The sequence below is a fragment of the Seriola dumerili genome, unplaced genomic scaffold (genome assembly GCF_002260705.1).
Source record: "Seriola dumerili isolate Sdu_G_001 unplaced genomic scaffold, Sdu_1.0 BDQW01000068.1, whole genome shotgun sequence".
Lineage (NCBI taxonomy): Eukaryota > Metazoa > Chordata > Actinopteri > Carangiformes > Carangidae > Seriola > Seriola dumerili.
Window position 1 is genome coordinate 11,396,817 of NW_019174323.1, and position 26,314 is coordinate 11,423,130.

Consider the following 26,314-nt stretch of genomic DNA (forward strand, 5'->3'; position numbering starts at 1 on the left):
AACGTTTCTCCTCCTCATCCCAGCTGAATTTTTTTTTTTAGAACGGAGTCTCTTGCCTTTACAAACATTCTGTGGATTCGTATTCGGCTTTAAATCATCTTGCAGTCATCAAATAAAAATTTTGATGGGCACGACATCCCTTTAAGAACCCCTTAAAGGCATTGGTGACGTTCCAAGCAACTTGTTTTTGTGTTTTTTTTACACTTAATACAAAAAAAAAATCAACAAAACATCAACAGTTGTAAATCAATAAAAAGTGTTTTCCAGTTTCCACCAGTCTGGAGACTGAAGTAACCCATCCTCTGTGATTCTCCCCCTTTTTTTTTTCCCTTCCTGGAGCCCGAGTTGTGAGTGCTTGCTAGATAATATCTGGACACTACAGACTACATACAAGCACATACACAATGCAAAATAACCCCATCACTTTCCTTTTTTCTTCCCCCTGTCCTCTCTCTTTCTCCATTCCATCATAGAACATCATAGAAGAAGACATGGCTGCTGTCCCCCTCTCTCTGCAGCTCAGGGAGAAAAAAAAGGCTAAAAGTCCCTCCTTTCACACGTCCTATCTCACTTTTATACAGGCGGTAACAAAGATAAAAACATTAAACAGAAACCTCCTCTTTTTTTCATCTAATATCACCTTAATCCAGTGGTATTATAGGTGGTTACATTCCTCCCTCCCTCCTTTATACCTGTGAGAATGGGAGAAAAACCTCTCTACCCACCCTGAGTCTAAAGAAGCAGGGTGCAGCTCAATAATGTCAGTTTGTCCTCCCTCTGCCGCAGATCTCTTTGCCCTTCTGTGCATTAAGAGGAAAGGGCGATATCCCCAAATCCTCTGCATTCCAGCTAATCTGAGAATCGAGATCAGTCCAAGAAAAGGTTCAAGGCAAGGAGGCAAGCTGAGAGTATTGAGGTGCAACCTGTGATAGCTACCTTCCTAAATCACTCCCTCCCTTCTTGCTACCACCCTGTCCGCTCTCTTCCTCCTGCTGTCTAAGAGTAGGAGAGGTGGGAGCCATTAGAGATGTGAGAGGTGACTGAGGTGCTTCGGCTCAGGACTCCGTCGCTGCCCCCGGCGCCTCCGGGCCCCCCGCCGGACGCCGTTCTCCTCAGAGGCTGGGGGCTATTCCTCAGGGCCATCAGGCTCGGGGCACCACGCACACCCAGCCCACCGCCACCATATATCCCCCCCTGCGAGGAGGAGGAGGAAGAGGAAGAGGACGACGGGCCGGAGATGGACGGTGGGGCAGGCGGCGGGGGAGGTAGCATGGCCAGGGACTGAGAGGAGGAGCGCGAGGGCAGGTGATGGGAGAAGGGCAGGGGGTGTGGGTGGGCCAGGTCACCGCCGGAGCCTCGCACTCCGGCCCACTCCCGCTCCCTCTCCTTCTCCCGCTCCCTATCTCGATCCCGCTCCCGCTCGCGGTACAGCTGCGGTGTGCTCTGGTGGTGGTAGTGTTGGGGCAGGTGGTGGCGCTGGTGGTGGGAGGAAGACGAGGAGGAGGAGGAGGAAGAGGAGGCGGAGGAACGGGACGAGTGGTGCACCTCCCTCCCGTCCCGCCCCAGCCCCAGGGCCATTCCCAGGCCGTGGGAGGAAGAGGAGGACTCGCTCCTGCGGTCCCCTGCCCCGCTGCTGCTACCGATGCCGCTACTGCTGCTGCTGTTGTGGCTGCGGCGGGAGTGCTGCTGCGGGGGCATGTTCTGAGGGTGCATGCCGTGGCTCCAGTGGCCGGCAGGGCGGGAGCTGGAGGGCGGGGCATTGGAGTAGCCCTGCTTGGGGTAGGCCTCGCTGGGGATGCCTGTCAGTGCCATGTTGCTGAAGCCCAGACGCAAGCTCTCTGAGTCGAAGGACTCGATCTCGCTGGCCTGCCGCTCCAGGAGGGTGCGGATGCGTTCTGAGCGCTCGTTCTGCAGGGACAGCATCTCTTCCTCGATCTAGGAGAGGAGAACAGCAGCGGAACACACGAGAGAAACACAAAGTCATTTTTCTAGATTTAGCATTTGCAAACCTAAACCTCATCTGGAAGTCATTTTAATTACTGTAAACCTTCCGATTGAAAGTTCATTCTCGACCTTAGAGACAGCAACGAGTTTAACATAAGGTCTCTTCCGTAGCAGATGACGTTGCTCAATTGTCATGAAAATGTGGATTATGAAATGTGTCTTTATTTTTTTCAGAGGAAGAGCATGTGATACAAATGAAAGCTCCAGGACATCTACTGACTGGACCTTGTGGTGGGATTGTTTTTCATCAACTGCTGTTTTTAGGGGCAGAAATGAACCTTCCGTCTTATTTTTTAAGCTAACGAGGCTAAAGGTGCTAAAGTGCCATCTGCTGAAGAAGATAGTATGATATGACTGAAAGCTCCAGAACAGCCCCTGAGAGGACCTTGTGGTTAAAATAAACATTAAAGGTGCTGCAGTTGCAAAAAAATTTAAGTAAATTGTAGAACAGCACAGAGTTACATCTGAATCTCGCAAAAGCTAACAATGTTAAAGCTAACATCAGCAGTCCGCTGTTACCTTACTTTGCAAAGAAATGATATCCAGTTTGCAGTCTTCTCTTTTAGCCTAAATCAATTCCTAAAACTCACCAAATTCTTGTACTACATTTTAAGATTTTCTTTCATAGCAGTGACTCTAACCCTCTGCTCCAGCAGCGCGCGGCGGATGGACACCCTCTGCTCCAGGTCCTTGACCTCCCTCTCGTGCTGTGTGTCGGTGTGGATCTTGATCTTGCTCTGGTAGGCGTTGAGCAGCTCCAGCTCCTGCTGCAGCTGCATCCGCAGCACCTTGTACTCCGCTTCCTGGGTCTCATCCAATCGCAGCTAAGAGGAAAGAAACAGGAGGGAACGTGATGAAAATGGATTTGGCGTGATTGTAAGAGCAAGAAATTTTTGCTTTAGCGTTGGCAAGGGTAGAGGAGGAAAAGCTTAGAAAGTTTGACAAACGTAAAGAAAAGAGAGAGGGAGGGAGATGCACCAGAGAGACGAGGAGAGGATCAGGAGTGTGAGTGTGAGCAGATGGTTTTGTTAAATGAGTGTTTTGTCTCATTTGTGCCTGCAGACACTGTAAGGACTATTTAACAGGATGAAGTGAAACAATTTTTTTTCAGTGTATATGTGAGAAATTGTCAAATAAAATCACAACCAAGTGGATTTATTTCAAGCTTCAGTGCATATTTTACTCATGAACTAAAATGCAGATATAATTTCAAAATGTGTGAATATAAAAAAGAAAAAAAAAAAAAACTGTAGAAAAGTTATCTGAATCACAAAATGTTGAAGTACTGTGACCTGTGTGTGTCGTCTGTCTTACAGCCTGGCTCTAGAAAACAAATTAAATCTATTTTCTACATTTAAAATACATCTAAATGAATACTCTGACCTCAGGACTGGGTTTAATCAATGTGTGGGAAACGTTTCCACAAAGACTTTCACCCCAGCAGGAGTAGATGTGCAGACAAACAAGGGCAGCAGGGATTTGGCTTACTGGGCTTACGTGGCACGCTGCCATGTGAGGTAATTAAAGAAGCACAGGGTGTTATGTCATTGAAGGGAACACAACATTTTATTATGTCCCATCTTCTTCCTACTACGTGTCATTCATTTAAAAGCTTGGGATTTGTGTGCGTGCAAGCCCCATGCTAAGAGGGCAGTTAAGAGTCTAATCATAGGGACTGTACAAAAATGATAGCAGTGGGGAGGGGGGCTGAAACTTATATTTTCACACTTTACGTGAGTATTTTAACCATAATTGTTTCAGGTGTGTCATTAGTTGCAGCTTTACATAAAACAGTAAAATGCAGCTTACGTGTTAATGCATTGATAATAATAATCTTCCAGTTTCAGGGGACATATTTCTGAATTGGGTACTTTTACTTTTGATATTTTTAGCCCATTTTCCTAATTATACTTAAATACTTTTACTGAATTAAGATTTTCAATGTAGAAATTTTATGTGTAAACGAGTATTTTCACGCTGGTATTAGTACTTCTACATGAGTAAAGAATCTGAATACTGTGTCCACCACTGCTCCCTTCCTTCCTGCAACAGCTGTTCCTTAAAACTGATTTTAATTATCAGTTTAATTTTAATTATGGTTCTACCAGCTGGAGTTACTGTAATTCTAAGATGTAAAATGGAGCCCAAATACAGTTTGTTGTTCTTTGCGCTTTATGGTCCAAAAAAGACAAAAAGGACAAAAAAATACTTTTTTCCGACATAATTATTTTGATGTAACTGCTAATTTCACAATAAATATATGAAATTAAATATAAGTCTGGGGTAAGAAAAAACTTTCCTACTAAACTCTTGCTCTTCACAAACAACTGTTCTTCAAAAACAGACAGAAAATCCATCAATAAACTATTGTGAGTTATAGGAGTGCAATGCTAAACTGATGGAGTTCTCTGTTAAAGATACTGTATGTGGACTAATTACTATATGTGGCTTCTACGATGTGGCTGGACCTCCAACACATTTTCTTTCTTTAAGCTGTCATCTCTGTTTAGTGTCTATCTCCTGAGGCAGGTCAGGTAATGATTATTTCTCCCGAATATTCAGGGGGAAGGGATGTTTTGTAAGAGGAAAAAGGATAGTGTAGATCATTTGGTATAAAACTGAGAGATGCGGGTTTATGTGGAGATTAACACCGAGGGACTGGGAGGAGGCTGGTTGGCGGGCAGACAGGCAGACAGGCGGGCAGGCGGGCGGGCGGGCAGGAAGGCCCCCAGGCCAGGCACAGCCGTGGTGGTGTGGTGCGAGTGTGAAGTGAACGACGTCTCCTTGCCTTACTCACAGCCTGTGTGGACAGCATATCATTGATGGAGTGGTCATACTGCTCGGCCAGGATGGCCAGCTTACGAGTCTGCTCATCCTTCAGCCGCTTCAGCACGGCCTTGTGGTCCGACTTGGGCGTGTTCTCCAGCAGGTGGTTGCGCAGCGCCTTGTACTGACGGGTCTGGATCTTACAGGTGTCCTGGAACTGACGCTTAATCTGAAGCTCTTTGGACTGGAGAGGAGAGAAGAGAGATGGAAGCAGCTGGGCTAAAGAGCTCCTGTGGTTTTATAAATGAACACGGTGGTGGATGTGTTAAATGCAGAAAATCAGGGAGTAAAAAAGATGTGACTTATTACACTCAATTTTGTAATGACTTGCTATTAATTTTGTTGGCTAAATGTTGACATGACTGATGGTGAAAAAAGGGAAAAAGACAAATTTAAGTATAAATACCTGTCAAATGTTGAATATTTGTAATTATATCAGTGCTTTATGAAGGTCTGACACAAATCTAGCAGAAATTCAAAATCATGGTTTGTCTTCAACTTTAAGTTTAAAGACCTCCTCATATTGTTTGGTAAACGTTTTTTTTTTTTTTTTGTCCTGAGAGATTTCTGCATTTCCCCTGGTTTGCAGCTCAGTCAGGAAAAGGTGAGTTTGTACTGATCGAACCACATCCACAGCATCCTGGGGAGAGATCAGCTGAAATTTTGAATGTTAATCTCATAATACATAATACTTACATATGTTTTTTTTAACTGTTGCTTATGTCGTGAAAATTTTACATTATAGAAGAATACTTAAATACTTAAAAATACAAAATTTCAAGCAGGGGCTTTAAGCCTGTTTCTTATCACTCAATAAAAAAATGACTTAACCTTTGCATTAAAATGACTATAAACTGTTCAGTCCCAATCAATATTGGTTTGACTTTTAAAGGTATTTACATACACCTAATTATAGAGGTTGAGCTATGGATGAAAAATAAACCTTCATGTGCATTTGTCAGGTGATGAATACTGAGCAGGGGCTAATTAACTAAAACATAAGAATTAATTTAAAATCTGTTCCAGAAAAAGATAATTTAAAATTCCTATTCCATCCTTCCATGCATTTTATATATATATAAATACATACATACATACATACACACACACACACACACACACATATATATATATATATATATATATATACACACACACACACACACGTCAGCTCACATCCTTCATTTTCAACCTTATACCATATATTGACAGAAACATATTGATTAGAAATAGTTCTAAACAAAGTCAGAGAACCTGCTGGCGTTATTTTTAGGTGAATTGTACACAAGGGGAGGGGCACAACAGATGACAACAGAGATAAACTTAGTGATGATACAGGAGGAATGATGTTGAACAAAATGGTAAAAGGATATTTCTTTACAATAAGCTTTGTTGATAGATCAGGGGAAAAGTAAACAAATGAAGACATGGTAATAATGGAAACAAAAATCATAAAAACAAACAAGACAATGATTTTACACACAAAAGAATTTATTTTTTTGTGTAAAGAAAAATCTGGAAGTATGACAAAATACTTTTCTATGCCTGCGAGCACACAGCCATACAGTATGCCAACAAACACTCATGCAGCTAAAATGAGAATAAAGAGGACAACAAAATGGCTGCCAAACAGAATGCAGTACTAGTCTTATAAATACTGCATAAATTAAATTAAAAAAAAAAAAAAAAAAAAAAAAAAAAAAACTCAACGTGATATAACTCTGTGGAAACTCAAACACTCAGACGGTGTCACAACAAAACAGAATACAAACATGTAAACATACACAGAGGAACAGGAAATAACTGATACTGGAACACAAATGTAAAACCAATGGCAAAAAAAAAGTTACATTCAAATAAAACAATGTTTATAAAATGTTTTTTAAAGCTAGACTTCCCAAACAGAGGTCACTCAAAAAGAAGTGCCCTACTTTTTTGTTCCCCTGGGTCAAAGTACAGTTAAGATTGACGTTTCCTACTCAGTAATATTCCTCCATGTGAATGGCTCAATTGACAGGGAACTTTTTTATATAATCAGCATTTTAACCGGACTTCCCTTGCAGACTAGCAAATTTTCAAATTTTTATATTGACAGACCTATGCATGACAACAACTGCAAATTTTCCAACTAATTTTGGTTCATTTTACTCAAATGTGGACATCAGAGAATTTTCAGTCCTAAAATTTGCAACAAGGTATGAGATAAAAACGGCACCATGTCAACTTTCTTTTTGGTCCGACTGATGTAGAGCTGAAACAATTAACTGACTGGTTGATTGACATAAAACTAATCGGCGGCTATTTTGATAATCAATTAATCGTTTCAGTTTTCAGTTTAAAGCAAAAATTGTGGAAAAATATTCTCTGGTTCCCTAAATAATTAGCTGATTAATGAGTCATGAAAAAGAATTGATCTGTTGTGATCTGTTCTCCCACATTTGGTATAACTTCTGAATGGTCTTCGAGACAGTGCAAAATTAAACATAGGTCTGTCATAACTGGATATCTTCTTTCACATTCAGTAGTTTCTTCAATCTTTGGACTTATTTTATGATTGCATGTCTCAAAAGATTGTCTATGGCTTCATATAAATTAAACTTACTTGAAATATTAAATAGGCTTTTATTATATTATACTTTTACTACTCCAAGTACATCTGTTTTCTTATGTGTCCACCATAAATTCAGGATAGGTCACTTCACAGCAGACTATTAACATTTGTGTAAACAGCTGTAACTAGGCTCTCAACTGCTGTAGATTCATATGATTATTAAGGGGAAAAATATCTAAATGTTTACACGGTAAATCATAACAAGATTATTGCAAAAAGCGCAATAAAAACAGTTGCTCTAACTAGAATCTGAAAGATAATGATTTCACCATCTGTAAATAATATCTATTGATATCTAAACATGGAACAATGAACTGGGTGGGCTTTATATTCCAGCTAAATGGCCCCAGTCTTTATTATTTTAAGTCCAATAAAGTAAGACCTTCTGCTAACCATCATCCACTTCCACTTCTAAACATAGAAAACATGTTTCAAATAATAGTGGATCTCTTCATGTGGTCCTGGATATTTCTGCTCAGCTGTTTATTGCACTTATTTACTAACTGAGAGCTAGTGTTCAGGGTGATGTTAGTGAAATTATTAAGCATCTTTTTTCTTCACAGTATTCAGCATTGGGGAGTGGAGTTATAGCCATGAAGCTACGCAACACTGTAATATTTGTTCTGAGCACTGAGATAACAGTGCACAAATGAGACCCTATGAAATAAGACCACTATAAAGAAAAACAAACCATTGCACAAAAACGGTCTTAAAAATAACCATAAAAACATTTGTCTTACAAATTAAGAGCAAAATAATAAAATTAAAGAAACTTTAAGGAACTTTTACAAAAAGCACAATAATGAAATGGGTTTGGTACAGTAACCGTGGTGTCAACTGCAGGTTTACATTTGCAGAGCCCACTGATTCAACAGTACGGCTTGTGTGCACACATAATGTACGCTTGTTTGGATGAGCTTCAACAGCCAAAATCACTTTCAGCCAGCGCACACAGATGCACAGATGTGTGTATGTGTGTGCAGGGAAAATACACCTCATCTTTAAGAAATGTGACCAAAAACCAGTCTGGGAATTATGGAACAAGAGAGACATGTGGGCCCAAATCAAAAAAAGACACACAAACAATGGTCGAACAATGGAACATAGAGCATGATCATGATCACGCTCACACACACACACTCACACACACACGCACTCACACACACAACCAGCAGCACATGTTCCAACGCTTTCCTTCGATTTGTCTTGCACTCTTACTATCTCCACGGCCGAATTTTCCCCCTGACAAACCTTCCAGATGAAGTTCGTCTTAACCCACACTCCCACCTGCCGTCCTCGCGGAACATCCTCTCCCTCTCTTCCCTCCTCTGTCTCTCCCTCTCTCTCCTCCTCCTCTCGCTCTGTCTCCTCTCCCTCACCTCCCTGGGCAGCAGTCGGGGCAGTCTGCTCGGGACCTGCTTCTTCAAGAGGCCCAGAGTTTGGAGTTTGATCCGGACACTGAGCGGGAGCTTTTTAAGGGCCTGTCTAGCTAGTTTAAGGACTACAGAGTTAGCTAGGTCTGCCAGGACCCCAAGGGGGCGTCTACTGAAACGCCTCACCCAGAGCAGGCCCCTGGCCAAGGGAGAGGCGTTACAGCAGCGAGCCTGATACTCTAAAGGCAAGCTCTTCAGGGGGACCGGGATTTTGGACTGGCGCACGCCCCAGTTGCGCCCTGCTTTGGGAAACATCTCATAGAGGTTACGCTCAGCCATACCGCCCAGGACTGACTGGCACATGGCAAACAGGGGTTTGGGAAGGCGGAAAAGGACTCGCATGCAGAGGCGGTTGACTTTGCGGGGTGCGCGCTGGAGGAAGTCACGGGCCGGCCTGACAATCAGCACCACCACCAAGTAGAGGGAGAGGAAGAGGGAGGGAGAGCTGAGGAAGGAGGCTGAGATCAAAATCATGGGGATGTAATAAATCCCCAAACTGAAGGAGAGTCCTAAACTAAAGATGCCGCTGGCCCAGAGGCTGAGCGACAGGTAGGTGGAGAGAGACAGAGAGCAGCAGGAGCGAAGGAAGAGGTATGAGAAGAAGAGCGCCAATAGGGCGAGCTCAGCAGAGAGAATAACAGAGGCCACCGAGGGAAGAGGCGGGGAACGACGCAGGGAGAGGAGGAAGATGGAGAGTAGCAGCAAAGTGAGGTTGGAGGGCTGGGCAGCCACAGAGAGTGAGAGGAGGAGGCAGATGGCGTGAGAGAAGAGTGAGGGGAAAGAAGTCTGGGTGGGGGGAGGGGGAGGAGGGGTGGAGATGGGTGTGGCCTCCAGCTCCTCCGGGGTGTCAGGGAAGTAAAACTCAGAGAGCTCATCGGTCTCTCGTTGACGGTGACGTCTCTTTTCTGGGGATGGGAATGAGATGAGCTCTGAGGGACAGCCGTCAGCCACGCCCCTGCCCTCTTCTTCATCTTCATCAGTGTCTACATGTGCAGTTTTACTGTGGTCCTCCTCGTACTCCCACTGCACTCCCTCTACTTCCCTCACCTCTGCCCCTTCTTCATCTATTTTCCACTCCTCCTTCCCACCCTCATCTTCTCTGTCATCACTTCCCTTTTGTCTATTCTCATCATCAGCCTCATCTTTCCTTTCAGGGACACTCGCTCCTTCCATCTCCTCTGCTCCTGTAAAACCTTCATCTTTGAATTCCACCACTGCTCCATCAAGCTCATCCCCAACATCATACAACTCCTTAGCTACCACGTCCCCCATCTTTTCTATCTCACCCTCCGCCTCCACTTCTACCACCTCACTGTCCCAGCTGCCGCTCGGCCCCTCTGTTGTGTGGCTCTCTCCCTCCTCAGGAGACCCCTGGCTCTGGGTGCTCTCACTCACTTTGAGGCTCTTCGGCTGTTGGCGGACCTCCACGGCGTGTTTCTGACGCAGCTCCTGCTCACGCCTCTTGTTATACTCCATCTGGTTGGTGAGCTCCGTCTGGTGCTGCGTGCGGATAAGGTCGGCCCGCGTACGCTGCACCAAACTCAGCTGGCGGAACTCCAGCTCCTGGGTGGACTCGTGGTGACGCAGCAGCATCGCACACTCCAAGTCCTTCAGAGTCTGCTTCTTGTTCAATTCCTAGAGAAGAGAAGATGATGAGAAAGAGACAGGAAGGATGTTATAATACCAGGACTATGCACGGGCAGCCTGCCAAAGTACATCTGAGTATGTGAGATAGATAGGGTTAGGGTTATATACGTCTTATATATTACATTTTTTTTTTAGATATTTCCACATATTTCTTATAATTAGTATCAAAAGACATTGTTTATATTTCAACACCAATACGAGGTGTTGATTCAACAGCCATTTTTAAAGGGTAGTAGTGAGCAGTGGTTTTCGTATTGGACTAGATTTTATTCAAAGATCTTTCTAATGTTTTGTCTATTCCCTGAATACACATGTGAAGCACGCCAAGTATATTTCTGATGTGTTGGAAACAGTGGAAACTCATTCCACCTCTCTTTTAATCTTTTATTTAAAAGTCAAAAAAAGAAAGTACATTATTTATGACAACTCAGTGCAGGCCTCACTGTGTTGGAAAATGGTATATTACAGGTATACATTACATTAAAGGTACATGTATAATTATTTTAACTTACCGATTATGATTTTACTGTTCATGTCATTTATTCCGTATCCACTTCCACATTACTCAAAGAAAATAAAAACTTAAAGTGCTCAAAATTCTGATAAATTTCTAAAAAATGTTGTTATTTAGAGTTAAATAATAAATATAGTAAACTGACAGTTCTGGTATAAACTGTATGTTGTACTACACTGACACTGATGTGTTTGAATTCTGTTTAATTCCATCTATTTAAAATGTTTTTAGGAGAATTAATTCATCATTGATTTACCAATCAAAAAAAAAAAAAGAAAAAAAGAAAAAAAGAAAAGAAGAGTTACCTCTCGCAGCAAGTCTTGCTCCAGGTTGTGGCGTGCCAGCACCATCTTCCTCTTGTACTGGCGACACTGGAGCTCATAATACTGCCTCTGCCGTCGCAGCAGGCCTGCCTCTTCCTCCGCCTGCAGCTGCTGCAGACACTCCTTCTGATGCACCAGCCATTCCTGTTTCTCTCGCTTTGGTGTCGACTGGTTCTCGTTCAGTTCCTGAAACAGTGCAGTTATTAGTTACATTTGTAGTCCGGTTTAAGTTGCAGGATAGTGCTGAATATTAACTTCTCCTGAAATCAATTGGATAGAGGCATCAGAAACACGGAGAACTCATCAACAGCTGCCGGTTTATGCAAAACAAGAAGTGTGTTTCTATCCATGTGGTTTCAGCTGGATGTGGTATCAGCACCTCTTTGAGCTGCTCCTTGCGTTGTCGATACTGCCGCTTCTGGGACTCCAGCAGACTGGTCAACTCCTTCTTTTGCTGGGCCAGTATGTGCTGCTGGAACTTCTTCTCCTCAGTCAGGACTGCCTTTGTCTGGAAAAAACACACAATCTCATTAACATCAGGAATTTAAACAGAACTAAATAAAGAGGGAATCTGCAGAACGTGGGAATATTTACTGCACTTACGAGGCACTGGATGTCAAAAACTGCAGCAGACTCTTGGGTACCTGGGTACCACTCAATCCTCACCTCCTTCTCCAGGATAGCCTGGTGCTTCTTGGAAAGTTTTTCTCCCTCCATTGAGAAGCTGTTCCTCTGATTCTCCAGCTCTTTGTCCAGTCTAAGCTGGTGCTCATCCATCTCTGACTTCAGCTTGTTCTCCAGGCCCATCAGCTGTTTCTGGTGCTGCCGCCGCATTCGCTTGTACCTTTGAGGAGATGTAGACCGGGATCAGTTTTCACGGAAGGTTTTGTTTGTTTTCTCTCCTAAGTTCAAATGTTGCTGCGTCGTGTTTCACAATCATTGTCTTACCCAGACATCTGCTCTCTCAGGGCTGACCCCTGCTCGTGTTCCTGGATCTGACGAGTGACGAGCGAGGCTGTCCTGATGGTGGCAAAATGGTCTCTGCCTCTGCGGCGCCCTCCTCCTCCTCCTCCTCCTCCTCCTCCGCCGCCGCCGCCACCGCCGCCAGCAGACGGAGCCTCTCGTTGTGCGTCAACCTCTGGCTGATAGGGATCATCGTAGATGTTGTCATGGCTCTACACAGTGGAGACCAAGCAAAGGGAAAAAAAAATAAAGGACAGGAATTTTTAACTGACTGGTGTTTCAACTAAATGTCATCTTAATGCTAAATATTAAATACACTAGTCATTTAACTACATCTGGGGCTTTGGCTCAGCGAGGATTCACTCAGTGGAAGCACTAAGTCTGCCACACCTTAAAGCTTTGGCAGCTGGTGTGGTGAGCCTACTACCATGCTGCAACGTGATTTTCTGCTTTACTCTGTAGGTGGCAACAGTGACATATTTGTTGAGCATCTGCAGGTCTAAATTGGTGCTGCCATTGCTTTCCTTTTTCTGTAGGTGGTGCAGGTTTGCATGTGTGAAACTGGTCTGAAAATCACAGAGCAGCTTCCCCTGTGAGCCATCTGCAGCCAATGTGGTAAAATAATTGTCAAACTCCAGGATTTCAGTTATGCAGAGTACTTCAAATCAAACAAAGCAAAGTGCAGTGAAGCACAGAACAAAAACATAACACAAAAGGTGCACTGCCAATATCCTTCCATAATTCACACAGTGCTATGACACATCTTCATCTGACATGTTCCTCCAAGTAGAACGTAGTGCATGTAAGTCTGGAACAGGAAGCCTCTTGTTCACTCTTTTAAGATACCTAAAAGACTAAAAGTGAAACTGATGGACACAGTGGCGGATGTGTCAATGAGGGGTTTGGGAGGGACAGGACTTTGGACTAGAGTTAATCATTTAGACTGACCAGGGGCTTGTGCAGGACTGAGCTGTTGGAGGTGACGGTGTGCTCTCCCTCCTGCATCATGGCCATCTCCCCGCTGTCATCAGAGCCGTCTGCAAGACTGTTGACTGAGCTGCTCTGGGAGCTGGCGCTGATTGACATGGATGGCAGAGAGTGGGAGCTCTCCATGCTGTTGACTGTGCCGGTGCGCAGCATATACTGCTCCACATCCTGGTGGAGAGGAGAAAGGAAAATAACCCTTGTTTAGGATGGTGATTGGATTTTCTTTACTTCACAGGGTGATATTTCATAGCCTACATAAATATGCTTATCCTGTCAAAACCTTTCTGAGCAGACATACAGTAAAACTTTGCAACATACTAGGAGTGAGACACAGGCCTACACTCTAGAAAAGTGCAGCCCCAAATTCTCTGAATTCCATCATTTCCTTTTTGGGGGGAACAGCCAACTGGAATTAAATGTTAATGGAAACAAAGGCCTTTGTATGGAGAGGAAGAGGTTCTAAGTTCACAGCATATACTGAGAAGTACAATACAAAGGCAGGATGGATGCTAAAACCAGCTGTTTTCCCTTACAGGCCCCGATACAAACTTCTCATCAAAAAGAAAGCTTTTGGAGGGTTTGTCTTCAAGGAAGTTGGAAAATTTTTATTTCACATTTATAAAGACAGCGTGGAGTAGTGAACAAAAGACCCTCATACACAGTCTCTTCATGGCATCTTTTAAAGTGTTCTTGTTTCATGCTTGTGGTGAGCAGGAAATGCGAGACACGGTGATGCATTGCACAATTTTGAGGCAACGCACTGTTTTCACTTCACAAAATCAGCCCAATCCAAACCACGTTTAAAGGGAACATAAAGTAAGATCTGAAAGCCAGTAGTAATCAGTATTTGTTCCATCAGTCACTCTAAACTTTACAACCTCCCTGCCTTTTTTCCCCACCTCATGTCTCCCTACAGCTCTGTTGGCCTCTTCCTCCTCCTCTGTCGCATTCTTACCTCTTCTTCATCACCTCCCTCTGGTGCGGGACCGTTGTGTGCCTCGTGGAAGAGGATTTTCTTCATCTTCCGGTACTGAAGGTTGTCCAGCTCGCGGACAGCATCCTTGGTGCGTGCGATCAGATCCATCACAACTGTCATGGGACGCTCTCTGCATAGGAAGTGGTGCTGTGTGGATGGAGAGGTTAAGAGAATAAGAGACAGAAATGGACATAAACAGTTGGCCTCAGATGCTGATCTTGATTTTTCTTAATTCAGGGATTATTTTTATCAACCACAATAAGTAGTTTAAGAAGAAAGGAGAAGGGGCTCCTGCAACATCTGCCTTCATGAAGCGATCATACCCAATTACGTGAAGAAATTTAATTTGTAAGTCGTGTAACTTCAGGCCTCTTTTAATGATAAGGGTGGTGTGTGTGTGGTCTTGTCTCAGCATTTTAAATGATTTGACTGATAAGCAGGAAACATCATGTTTCCAACAGTTTCTCATTAGAGACACTGGATCCATCTCCACAAGCACTTCAAGTAAGTTTCTAGTTGACTGGGGACGGTGGTGGGGTCTCTGGCTGGATTCCAACATTATCTGACATAGACTCAGCTGCAGGTCACAGCAGGACTAATGGTAGCTGGCTATACAAATCAGAACATGCCAAATTGCAGAAATACATATATGTTATCAACAGCCAGTTTATATTGTGTTGCAGTGTGTATTTGGAAATGAAAAAAAAAAAACTAATCAAATTGACCCCATCAGGATATACTGGACCCATTAGTTACATGAAGGATATGGGTCAGCACATCAACTAAATGACTCAGCCTAGCTTTACTTAGAAAAGCTCCTTGCTGATGACGACTGTTGAGCGCTCGCATTGAACTTCCTGTCACTATTTCCCTTTGTCAAGGTAGGAAAATCTTTTTTGAAGTGCCTGCCAAATTATTTATTTCCCCAACAGCAACGAGCTGACCTGCTTGTTATGCCAGCACATGCTTGAGCCATCAGAGACCACTATAGTGTACATTAAACACTCAACAGCTGGCTGTAGCTGAAGAAAAAGGGGAGCACTTGATTTTTAAGCAGCTGCTTTAATTTAGAACACACGCTGTACAAAACAGCTACATTTAATGTCTTCATGCCGTTTAATATGACTATTATCACTAATGAATATTGTACAATAATACATCATTGTGCAGACCAAAGCTATACAATCCAAGGGACTAAAACCCTCGCTTGAGAGCTCTTTGTGGCCTAAACTTAATGTACATTTCATTATTTTATCAGAACGTACACGTTATATCTAATCATTTCATTTAAAATAATCTGTCTGCTGGTTAAAAGCTCCTCTTACTCACTCAGATTTCCTCTTTGCTTAATCATAAAGAAAATCTTTAACAATGTAATAATCACAAATCTCTGTTTGCCTTAATGTACAACATTCAACAATGTACCTTCAGCAGCACATCAGAGGTAGGTCTGTCCTGGGCGATCTTCTGCAAACAGGAATCCACAAAATTGCGGAAATAATCCGACCTGAAAAGGACAAAAAATGTTATATAAAAAGGCACCTATTATATTGTGATAAGTGACAAATAAGTGTTGTTCAACTGCTACATAGACCAATGTATTCATGTGTTCTATTCTATATTATTTTCTTAAAGCTTTTTCATAATAAATATATTGTATTGCAGGATCTCACAACACATTTATTTTAAGGCCACTCAGAGTTACCTAGTTAATGGTGCACTGGTGCAAGAATAGTAGTGCAACAGAGGAAGAGCTGAGGGTTTTATTTATATTGAACAGAGATGATAAAACCAACGTAACTTCACTGAAATCTGAAAGCACCATGTAACAAACACTTGTTTATTGCCTAATCTCAACTAACTGCAACAAACTAATTCTCATACACCATGTACACCTTCCAGTATGCAACATCATAAATTCAATCAATCCCTTGAAAAACATTATGTTAAAAGATTCTCAACATTAGCAGCTCTTTTATAAAAGTCACATTTATAAGATAATCTGAAGCAACATAAGTAAAAAGCTCCTCTTTGCACATTATATCTCATTGTCCAACAAAATTCATATTCGCCTCTAAGGACCAGTTAGGAAATTTCACTATCTCTCACCAGTGATTAGACTGCAACACAGGGCTCTCATTCTGGGCGATGTGGTATAAGGCACTCATAGCATTCATGTTGAACAGAGGAGGCTTCCTTTCCGCTAGAGAGTGACAAAGCATGACATAGCGTGACAGAGAGTGGCAGATAAAGAGCAAGAACAAAGAAAAAAGAAAAGAGGAGAAAGCAAAGAAAGGGGTTGGATGCTTTCAGCTTTGTGAACACACACAAAAACAAAACCCCACACACACTTGTGGACCATTTTATGGCCATTTCTTACCCAGCTCTATGCAGGTAATGCCAAGTGACCACACATCCACCTTTCCATCGTACTGACCCTCGTCCATGGCCAGGATCACCTCAGGGGCCATCCTGCATGGAGGAAACAACCAAGCGATTCAGCCATTTTCAGCTCATTTCCTTTGATCCTTGACTAACAGAGAACAGAGCCTCAGGGCTCACTGTCATTTCCAGGGTCCACACCACATGGGCAGACATGAACATTACGAGGGTTAGGCTGCTTCATGTGCACCAACAACAGTAGCTGATGATTAATGGAATCTGATGCCCTTGTGAGAAATATGCAGGTAAGGTTGAAATGATTAGTTGACTGACATTAAAACACTAAATACCTGCTGGTTCCAGCACCTCAAATATATTTATGCAAAAATATATAAATTATATGTAAGTAAATATCAGTGTCTCAATGTGAATATATCACTTTGGCCTCTCTAGATCTCTCGATATTAAAGGCTCAGTTACTCTGCAGATCAAAGTTATTTAAGTTTGGTTCTTACTCCACTGCACACTTTGAATACATTTGAATCTGACATTCAGACGGCCGCACCTTGTTGGAACCTTTTCATTTTACAAGTGTGACAATAAATGAAGCACAGCCTTTCAGATGTCTATCTCAGGTTTGTTGTAATGCAAATAAAACTGAAGCTACTGAAGCTGCATGTCATATAGTAGTAATCAGTAAAAAGGTAGGATTTTCAAAGAACTCAAAGTGATATTTTAATAAAAAAAAATATATAAATTAAAAAAAGAACACACACTGAAAACAGTAAATAAATAGAAAAAAGCAAAAATCACCTTTATTTCACTTTGACTTCAGTTTATAATTCTTTTTGTGAAATCAAACCTCATATTTGATACTCTTTATGGTCAGCATTTCTTATGCAATAGCCAGGCAGTAATTTACATTCATTCATTAACTGGCACAGTTTTATATATGAAACGGAACAATTATTTTCATTATTGATTATTCTAAGAATTATTTTGTTGATTAATCAAATCATTGTTTGATCTAAAAAAAAATACAGTAAATGGCAAACATGCATCCTCAAATGTTTTGTTTTGTCCCAACAGGTCACAAACCTAAAGATATTCAGTTTACCATTAAATAAAACAGAGAAAAGCAGAAAATTCTCATATTTGAGAAGCTGGTGCCAGAGAACTGTTTGAGGTGTACAATTGGAGAATATTTTTTAGTAGAAATGTGTTTGGCAAAGCTGATTCACAATGACATGAGCACAAGCTTTGCTGGTGTAATTCTTATGAATTCAACAGGAGTAACAGTCTCAAACCATCATATAATGATGGGGATGACACTTTTGTCTTACCAGTAAGGTGTTCCCACAAAGGAGTTGGCTGGAGCAACGATGGAGGCAGAGCCAAAGTCTCCCAGTTTGACCTGACCCGGCTCCGTTAGCAAGATGTTTCCTGCCTTCACATCCCTGAGAGACGTGATCAGACAAGAGAAAATGACAAGTCAGGAAAAACTGTGAGGACGTCAAAACAAATAGAGACATGAGAGAGAAAATGTAGTGGTAGATGCACTCAAATGTGTCGCTGCAGCGTGTTTGAGCACAAATACCATTGCATAAGCTTATCTTAGGCAGCACAGTTTGTGCTTTCTCCACTGTATTTGTTTTGTCTCTTGTCGAAGTGTGGGGGAGGAGAACAGAACAGATACAGATAGTGAGAAAAGAAACGGGGGGGCGGGGGGGGGGGGGGGGGGTTACCTGTGAATCATGTTGTGAGAGTGAAGATACACCAATCCCTGCAATGCACCATGGGTTATGGCAGCTATTTCCACTTCCTGAAGGGGTTTCTTGTGGACTGGGTGAAGAAAGATATTTGATGATATCAGGCACCATTCATGTCAACAACTGAAATATATAATTAACTCATTACTATTTCTTAATTACTCATTTGCCTCTGTTCTTTTGTACTTACCTTCTAAGAGGTCAGAAGCTGAGCCCAAGCAGTACTCCATCACCAGCTAGGAGAGAGACAGAGGGGGTGTTAAACTGCATGCTATTTTAGGGAGCACACTCAACTTTTAGGACTTTTTCACACTTGACCCGAATGGAAAGAGTTTTTTGGACCGGAGGCGCTTTTCCCTGAGAGCTCAGTACATTTATTTAAGTGTAAGAGGCTGTTGTCGAGCTAAGGTGCAGCCCAGAAAAGTGTTCACATGGCAACTTCAAAATGGAGGTCTGAGGTTTGCTTCCAGAGAACAGGAACATCTCCTAAAGTCTGAATCATACAAGCTAAATGTGTCAGGGTAGTCATTATGTACAGTAAGAATATAGTACTGTGTGCATCATTATAAACACACTTAAAATACAGCAGAAAGTTGCAATCATTTTATTTTTTTGGGTGTTTTCACTGCAGTTTCAGCCTTGACTAAATTTATGACCCAAGTACCACTTGATAGCCAAAATAAGGAAGTACTGGGCACCACTATAACTGATATTATGGCGAGGGGTTGACATTTCTTGTTGTTTATTTATATTTTAAACAAAGTTAAGCTATGTTGTTGACTTCCCAACTAAGAGAGAGTGAACGAGGAAGTGGAACAGGAAGGTCCAAACTGGACTTTTGTAGTTTTCTGATCCCAGAGTTTAGTTTCTCTGGCTGCACACTTTCTGGAAACGTTTGTTTCTATAATTTTGGCTAACTCATTTGTATCAATGAGAGAAAGCTCAATAACAGAAGCAAAAAGAAGGAGAAACTTTTAGTTGGATGAAAGCCTGTGTTGACACGAGCCTGTTTGTTTGAAGTTGCTGCTGAATTATGTCTTTCCACAGTCCCAGGTGAAAACTTTTTCATCTTTGTTTTGTTTGCTACTGGGAGTGAAGTAACAGCATGATCATACTGAGAGACACCTGCTGTACATTCAAAATGATGTGTTTCATGAATGTGATGTAGATGGTGTTACAGTTAAGATTGTGCACACACACACTTACCCATGCTGTATGCTCTCTCAGGTAGCAGCCACGGTACTCAACGGTGTTGGGGTGGCGCAGTTTCTGGAGGAACTTCACTTCCTTGATGATATCCTGCCATTTCTGGAACACGACCAGAGCCACAATCATGGATAAGAAAACTTAACTGATAAACAGATCATCTATAGAAGAAGCGGGATTAGACTTTTTCCACGTCCTACCTCGTTGGACTGCTTGCCACTATAGGACATCTTCTTGATGGCCACCACCTCATTGGTGCGGATGTCGTGGGCCTAATGTGGAAAAGTTAGGGACAACCGATGAGAAATTAGTTCTTCTGCTCAAGTCTTTCTCAGTTTTCTTTTGTCAGTAGAGATGCCCCTGCTTTGTATTTCTGACAGCAGAATTTCAGTGAAGGTAAATGATCATTTGATGTGGATGACAGCACCAATGCCACATACTGTATTTTCACTAAATAGCTGGGAACTCTGGGATTGTGTGTCAGCCATTTTTAACTTCAGACCCAACAAAGAAAAACAAGGATTCCTACTGAGTCTCCTTCTCTTTTCTCATCTGCCCTCCTCTCCCATCGATCCCTTCATCCATGAATAGCTCCTCTTCACCCTTCATTAACCAGAGCTTTTCATCCACCACTTACAAGTTCTCCTTCACTATCACCGTGTTTTTATCTTTTCCTCTCTACTGCCACGTTTCATCATTAGCTGATAGGTTTATTCACCTTGTGATCCAATTGGCAGTACCATCATTAGCTTCCCTCCTCTTGTCTAACAGACACCATCTCTGACCCACAACATCGCTCTTCCCATTGTCTGTCAAGCCTTCGCTGTGCTCACCTTTGCTTGCCGATAACCACCCTGCCTCTGAACACGTTCATCACAGTGAAATGATGCGAGAGAGCGCCAGTTAATTTTATCGATGCCGTTTTATTTTCCACATCAGTGCAAGAGCTTTTGGGTTGTACTATCCCCTGAAATACCCAGAACTGCTACAATGAACAATTGTAATGAAAATTTTATGTCCATTTGATGTCAAAAAAATTCTCTCTCAAGTCCAAGGTGATATCTTAAAATTTCATATTTGGTCTCACTTACAGACAACAAGAAAGCAAATCGACGGCTTTGATCAAGATAATGAATTTCAATCATACTTACATTATTAATATGTATTCCATTTCTTACATTATGTATCAATAACTCAAATTTCTCTGAAATGTCTTGATCTAAACAACAGCCAATTTACAAGATTAATCCAAACGACTTTCTAGCCATGTCTCTCCCTGTGGAGACCATGATATGAACAGAAATCAATACTGCAAAAGTCTTAAATTTATAAAATCATAAATTCATAAGTGAAAAGTGGCAGCAGTAATAGAAAAACTTTCCATGGTCTCAAAGCAGACCACTTTCAATAGCTCGTCAGTAGTGCGTGTCAGTGTGACTGAAAAACAAGAATTCTTTGTCCAGAATTCAAGAACAGATTTTCAGCTAGGTTAATTATCATTTGCCTTATCATTAGAAGCCCATATTCATATTTTAGAGATGTATCTGTATCAGCAAAATATTAGCTGCACACTAAGTCCAATTGATTTATAAGAGGGGGACCTGTTTGTAATTATTTCTGTCACTAAATTTTCTACATTCAAGTTAAAAATAATTCCTCAACTTTAGTTCATACAGCTCAGAAGTAGAGGCACAATTTAGACCTACTATAGAAAACCAGTATCTTAATTCAAATTAAGTTAGAGTCCATCACATATGTGTATATATAATGTATTAACAAAAACATTAAACCTCATGGCTGCAACACGTATATATGCAAACTGTGGCCTCTGTGGCACTAATATCCCATTACTTTTACAAACCCAAACACAAAGGAAAGGAACTTACGAAGTAGACTGCTCCGAAGCTCCCATGGCCTATCTCCCTCAGGTCTGTGAAGAGCTTCTCGGGATCCTCCCTGGAGAACAGTTCAGCCACCTCCGGGTCCTTCAGGCTCCCGGCCCGCACACTCGACGGCATGGCCAGCGCCTGGTGAGCGTGGAAGAGGCACACTGGGTAAGCGTCTGTTATTTGGAAGGGTTACCAACATTTGTGTTGGAAACATGAGCCACCGAGGAAAAGTGGTCCAGTCTGTCACATATAATACACATGTTGGTGGCTTTATACATCCAGTGGTTTGCTAATCATCACTTTTTAGTGCACTGCTGCAGTACATGTATGCTAAATCCCTGTGTCTCTCCATTACACAGAGCACCTTTCTACCCTCATTTGTATATTATTTCTATCTGTATGCTTTTTACATCAACACTAAATCACTCTTTATAATGTCAGAGGGCTGCTGGTACCGCTGATCCCACCAAAAATTAACACACTAGTATGCCACTCAATGCAGTGTTTTCCACTCCACAGGGTCAAGTCACTTTGGTTCATATGTAAAAGCTTCTCCTCACCTGCATTTCAACTGTCTAAGAATGAAAAAAATGCTAATTTGTGTTGACTCATATGAAAGGAAAATATCAAAGTGCCCATCAGCTTCAGATGACTGACCATCCATCCATCCACCCACCCACCCATCTATCCATCCATCATCCTCCATCTGCCTCTCCACCAGAAATATACGGCTGAAAAACATTAGAAAAACTTAACAGTGCTGTATTTTTTCATTTTTCAGTTAACACTGCAAAATTCAAAAATGGTTAATTAGCACCGCATGCAGTTTAGGTAGCTTTTAAATCCAACTGGAAGTGAGGAAGCATGAAAACCACGTCATCTTTTATTTATTTTTTTATTTTTTTAAATCAACATATCTTAAAATGGCAGATGCAACATCTTTTTCCTTTGGCAATTCAAAAATCAAAAAAATCAACACAAAAAGCTTCATATTTCCATTGTTTGCTAAACAAATCATTCCCCTCAGTGAGTGATCCTGACTAGTCATTAACCGGTCCTTCACAGGGGCACACACTCAATGGCATGACGGTCCTTGTTAGGCTGCAGAGACGTGTGTGAAACCATGAATGAAATAAAATAAAATCAAGGTAAATAACCAGGACAGTTTGATGTCATAATCATGAAAAAGCAAACATTGATTGTTTTAATTTTCTATCGAGGAGTAAAATGTTTAGATAGCTTACCATGGCTGGCCTGATTTACTTTATTACATGTAACGTTGATGCTAAAACAACACACGTTCAGACCTACAGAAATATATCAATTAAAGCTGAGATCATGGTCATGAGGAGAATCCAGCACTAAAATGATATACGGTACAGAATATAGCCAGATCAATACTGGATTTCTGAGGCTGATACTGATATTGGCTCGGGAGTTGACTTGGGAATTTTTAAAACCTGATTATATCAGCCGATAACATCATAATTTCTTAAAACACATAAACAACAGTCTCGATACAGATTCCTTAGGTTTTTTTTATTTTTTATAAGAACTGTGACCGAGCAGGACATTTAACATAATCAGCCTGGCCAACAGTGAAGAAAGACATCTCTGTGAGAAACAGCTGACAAAGGTAGGCCAGATTTCACAAGATAAAAGCAAACTGCCAACCGGTTTAGTAGGCAAATGATCTTTCTACTGTGTAGGAACAGAGTAACCACAAGTTTTACCTTTTTTAAAGCATAACAGCCTCTAACCACTACAGAGTTTGATATCTCTGAAAAGCTAATAGGTTTCCTGACAACTTATGGAAAAGGAGGTGTACATGACTGGATAAAGCAGCGAGGGCTAAGTTTCTGTAATAAATATGTAGGTATTGGAAACCCAGATTAGGCTATTAGACACTGAAAATGTGTACCAATGAACCAGTGATTTATAAAGCAATATGGCTTTATAAATTGTGAGAAAAACATGGTGTAAGTCATATTCCAAAATCAAAAGGAAACATTAGGTATTGTCTTTAAAAATGCTGACATCTATTAATTCAAATGAGCTTGTTTATAGTATTTTGTTTCAAAAATGTTTAGCAAGTTCCATTTCATTTTACATTAGAAATTATAATTACCTACAGGTAAAAATGATTAGGTATTATTAAATTACAGCACTGCAATAACTGTACTAGATTTGCTCTACTAGAGAAGGCCTATGTAAAAACACATCATATCACTGACAGTCACAGACTTTTAGAACCAAATTTCACAATTATTTTGGGGAGTACAGTTGCTATGAAGATCTTTGTGCAAACAGAAAATCAATGTTCAGTGTTTGTGACACAGAGTCAGATTGTTTGTGATGCTTGTGGCTCACATTTCAGTCTCCCATTTTAAGAGAAGAGAGATGCTGAAACTCAAATTATTCTAAAATATATGTATATTAACTGAGCACAGTGTATGCTTACAAATGCAGCTGTAGTGCAGACAGCAACTGTTGTGTGAGGCGCTGTTTGTCAAGTTATGGGGTATGTCATGGGACATTAGGATTTTAACATGGGTTTAATGAAGAAATGCAACACATGCTGGACATTTTTTGAGTAGTCAGTAACTTAACAACAATGAATGAAAGCTCCATTCATAGCATTTCCAGACACTTCAAAATGAACATGTATCAGATCAAGCATTTCTTTCATGGCCATTTTACTACTGTCAAAGAGGAAGCATGTGGTTCCCTTTAAAAATGAGAAGTTCTTTATATCATGCAATCAAGCCTCAAGCAAGCTCTCAATCTATCTTTTTTAAAAAGCCATCCATGTCACAGTCACTCCAGACACACTGAGGAAGAGGCAACGAATGCTTCAATTATGTGGTTTCATCCAAGACTATCTCTCTAACCTACATTCAATTTGAAAACCTTGGATCACCCTGGGCATATTGTGGGAAACAAAACGCATATTGTCCTTGGCTGGTGAGAGACAGAGAAGTAATTATCTAGATATGTGCTTGCCATCAGTATCATGTACAGTGTGTGTCTCAGCTGAGCAAGTTAGATGGCTTTTGCACTTGGCTGGTCAATTAGGCTAGATTTGCTCTTGTGCACCGAAGAAATATATGACATGTATTCAACAGTAGACAACAACAACTCCAGGCTGGATGGGTGTTCAGGGTGCAGGCCAACAACAAGCCTGCATGTCAATGTCAACCTCTCCGTTATCTGAAAACGAGGTAGTTAATGCTGCAGGCTGGTCTTTTTCCCTGCCAAAAGAGGTGGAGAGGCGCATTCGGCTACTTTGGCATACTGAATGATTTATAACATGTCTTACCGTGGCTTTTGGGATCCACTGTAGCTAGCTCTGGAGCTAGCTAACCGGCCTGGCTGGAAAATATTGGTCTCACTCCCCTTTCCTCGGCACTGGTGTCTATTCAACACGAACAAACCACATTCTGTCTGTCGATGCTTTTACTCGAAGTCCCCTCCATCCTGATGCTCCCAGTCAAACGGACAGCTAGCACGTCTGCACGACTTGACATGAGGAAAGTGCCAGTCAGTTAAAGTGACAGCTAGCTGCTGACTGACGCCTGCCAGCTAGCAGCAGAGCTGTCTCCAGAGGAAAACCACAGGCTAGCTCTAGCTGCTGTTAGCAATACCGCTAACTAAATAACGTAACGCCAGGAGCCGCCTGCGACGTTTTCAACGGAAGACTGGTTCATTAATTTCCACGGGTCCTCTCCGCGCTCCACTTCGTACTGTCATTACGTTACTGCTGTCGGCGGATTTCATCTCCAGTTCGTGTTATCCCCATTTTTTTCGACTCTCATCCGTTTTTGTTCAGGACTTCATGATGGCGGAGCGGGGCGGGAGCCGAAAGGAAAACGGAAGCGCTCTTCTTCGACGCTTCTAAATCAGGCACATGAGCCGAAACGTTGTCACGGTGTGGCCGAAGAGGGTTACGTGGTTAATGTGGTTACTTTCCAAGTTGTTAAAATGAGCAATTACGTTGCCTCATCATGAAAATTATCATAAAAATTAGAGGAAATTTTCCGTCACAATTTCATTTTTAATCCTAATCCAAATCAACACCAATTAGCTATTTTACTCAGTTCACCTCGCAGTTTTCTATAAGGGGATGTTTTGTATTTTAGCAGCTTGTACTGGTAAAGATTTTTTTTTTTTGAGTTTTGGAGTAGGCTAATTTACAATAGTCTGAAACCACTTTTACCGATTAGTGGTGAGAAATATGGATGAACTCTATATTATAAAATGTGCAATCTATATTACAATATCTATATGTATTGTTATATAGAGTTATTTGGTGAAATTGGAGTTGTAGCTGTGGAAAAGAACTCAACAGATACAACTGGTTGTCATACAGAACCCATCCATTTTAAGTGAGGGATGTTTGGGATGGGAGATTATTATTTAATCCCTGCCAAGAAATGAAGAGAAATACATTTACATTTCTACACATACATTCTTAACTATTGCATAATATGCTATACAACTTGTGTTTTAACATATTTAGGCCTATCCATGATCTACCAGGTCTTTCCAGCTATTTTACAAATGAAAATTTGAATTTACTAACATTTCTCCTACAAATTTGCCTATATGCTTGAAAATTGCATGTTGCAAATTGCACACAAAGAAATTTCTGAGAGCCAACGCCATTTATGATTTACCATAGATGACCATTTATTAATAGGGTTTAGCTGTCCAATTGTCAAGTGAATTTATGATGTACGTACAATGAACGTACACTGTTGCTCATAAAGTTGGAATAAAATATT

General features: G+C 41.5%; 1 protein-coding gene across 2 annotated transcripts; it reads right to left on the reverse strand.

The window, feature by feature from the left end:
* On the reverse strand, positions 1–25,376 carry LOC111220395 (serine/threonine-protein kinase TAO2-like). Of its 2 annotated transcripts, XM_022743470.1 has the most exons (20): positions 24,850–25,376; positions 21,528–21,668; positions 19,842–19,913; positions 19,642–19,743; positions 18,626–18,671; positions 18,412–18,508; positions 18,010–18,123; positions 16,665–16,756; positions 16,394–16,487; positions 15,710–15,791; positions 14,264–14,431; positions 13,270–13,476; positions 12,307–12,533; positions 12,025–12,202; positions 11,738–11,866; positions 11,341–11,544; positions 10,270–10,509; positions 4,802–5,014; positions 2,646–2,828; positions 1–1,935 (listed from the first exon to the last, which is right to left on the reverse strand). In XM_022743470.1, exons 2-20 carry the CDS (start codon positions 21,657–21,659, stop codon positions 997–999), a joined length of 3,519 nt encoding a protein of 1,172 aa, XP_022599191.1. In that variant the 5' UTR covers positions 21,660–21,668; positions 24,850–25,376; the 3' UTR covers positions 1–996. The 2 variants fall into 2 exon arrangements, with proteins under 2 accessions (XP_022599191.1, XP_022599190.1); XM_022743469.1 differs by lacking the exons at positions 1–1,935; positions 2,646–2,828; positions 4,802–5,014 and having other exon boundaries at positions 6,304–10,509.
* Positions 25,377–26,314: the final 938 nt, after the last annotated feature.

Bases quoted from the DNA above. Each gene is read 5' to 3' on its own strand.
- LOC111220395 (XM_022743469.1), bottom strand. From the start codon at position 21,659: ATGCCGTCGAGTGTGCGGGCCGGGAGCCTGAAGGACCCGGAGGTGGCT. The intron at 14,432-15,709 runs GTACATTGTTGA...CCATCCACACAG, and splicing joins CCTCTGATGTGCTGCTGAAG to CACCACTTCCTATGCAGAGA. The intron at 10,510-11,340 runs GTAACTCTTCTT...TCTCTTCTCTAG, and splicing joins AGCAAGACTTGCTGCGAGAG to GAATTGAACAAGAAGCAGAC.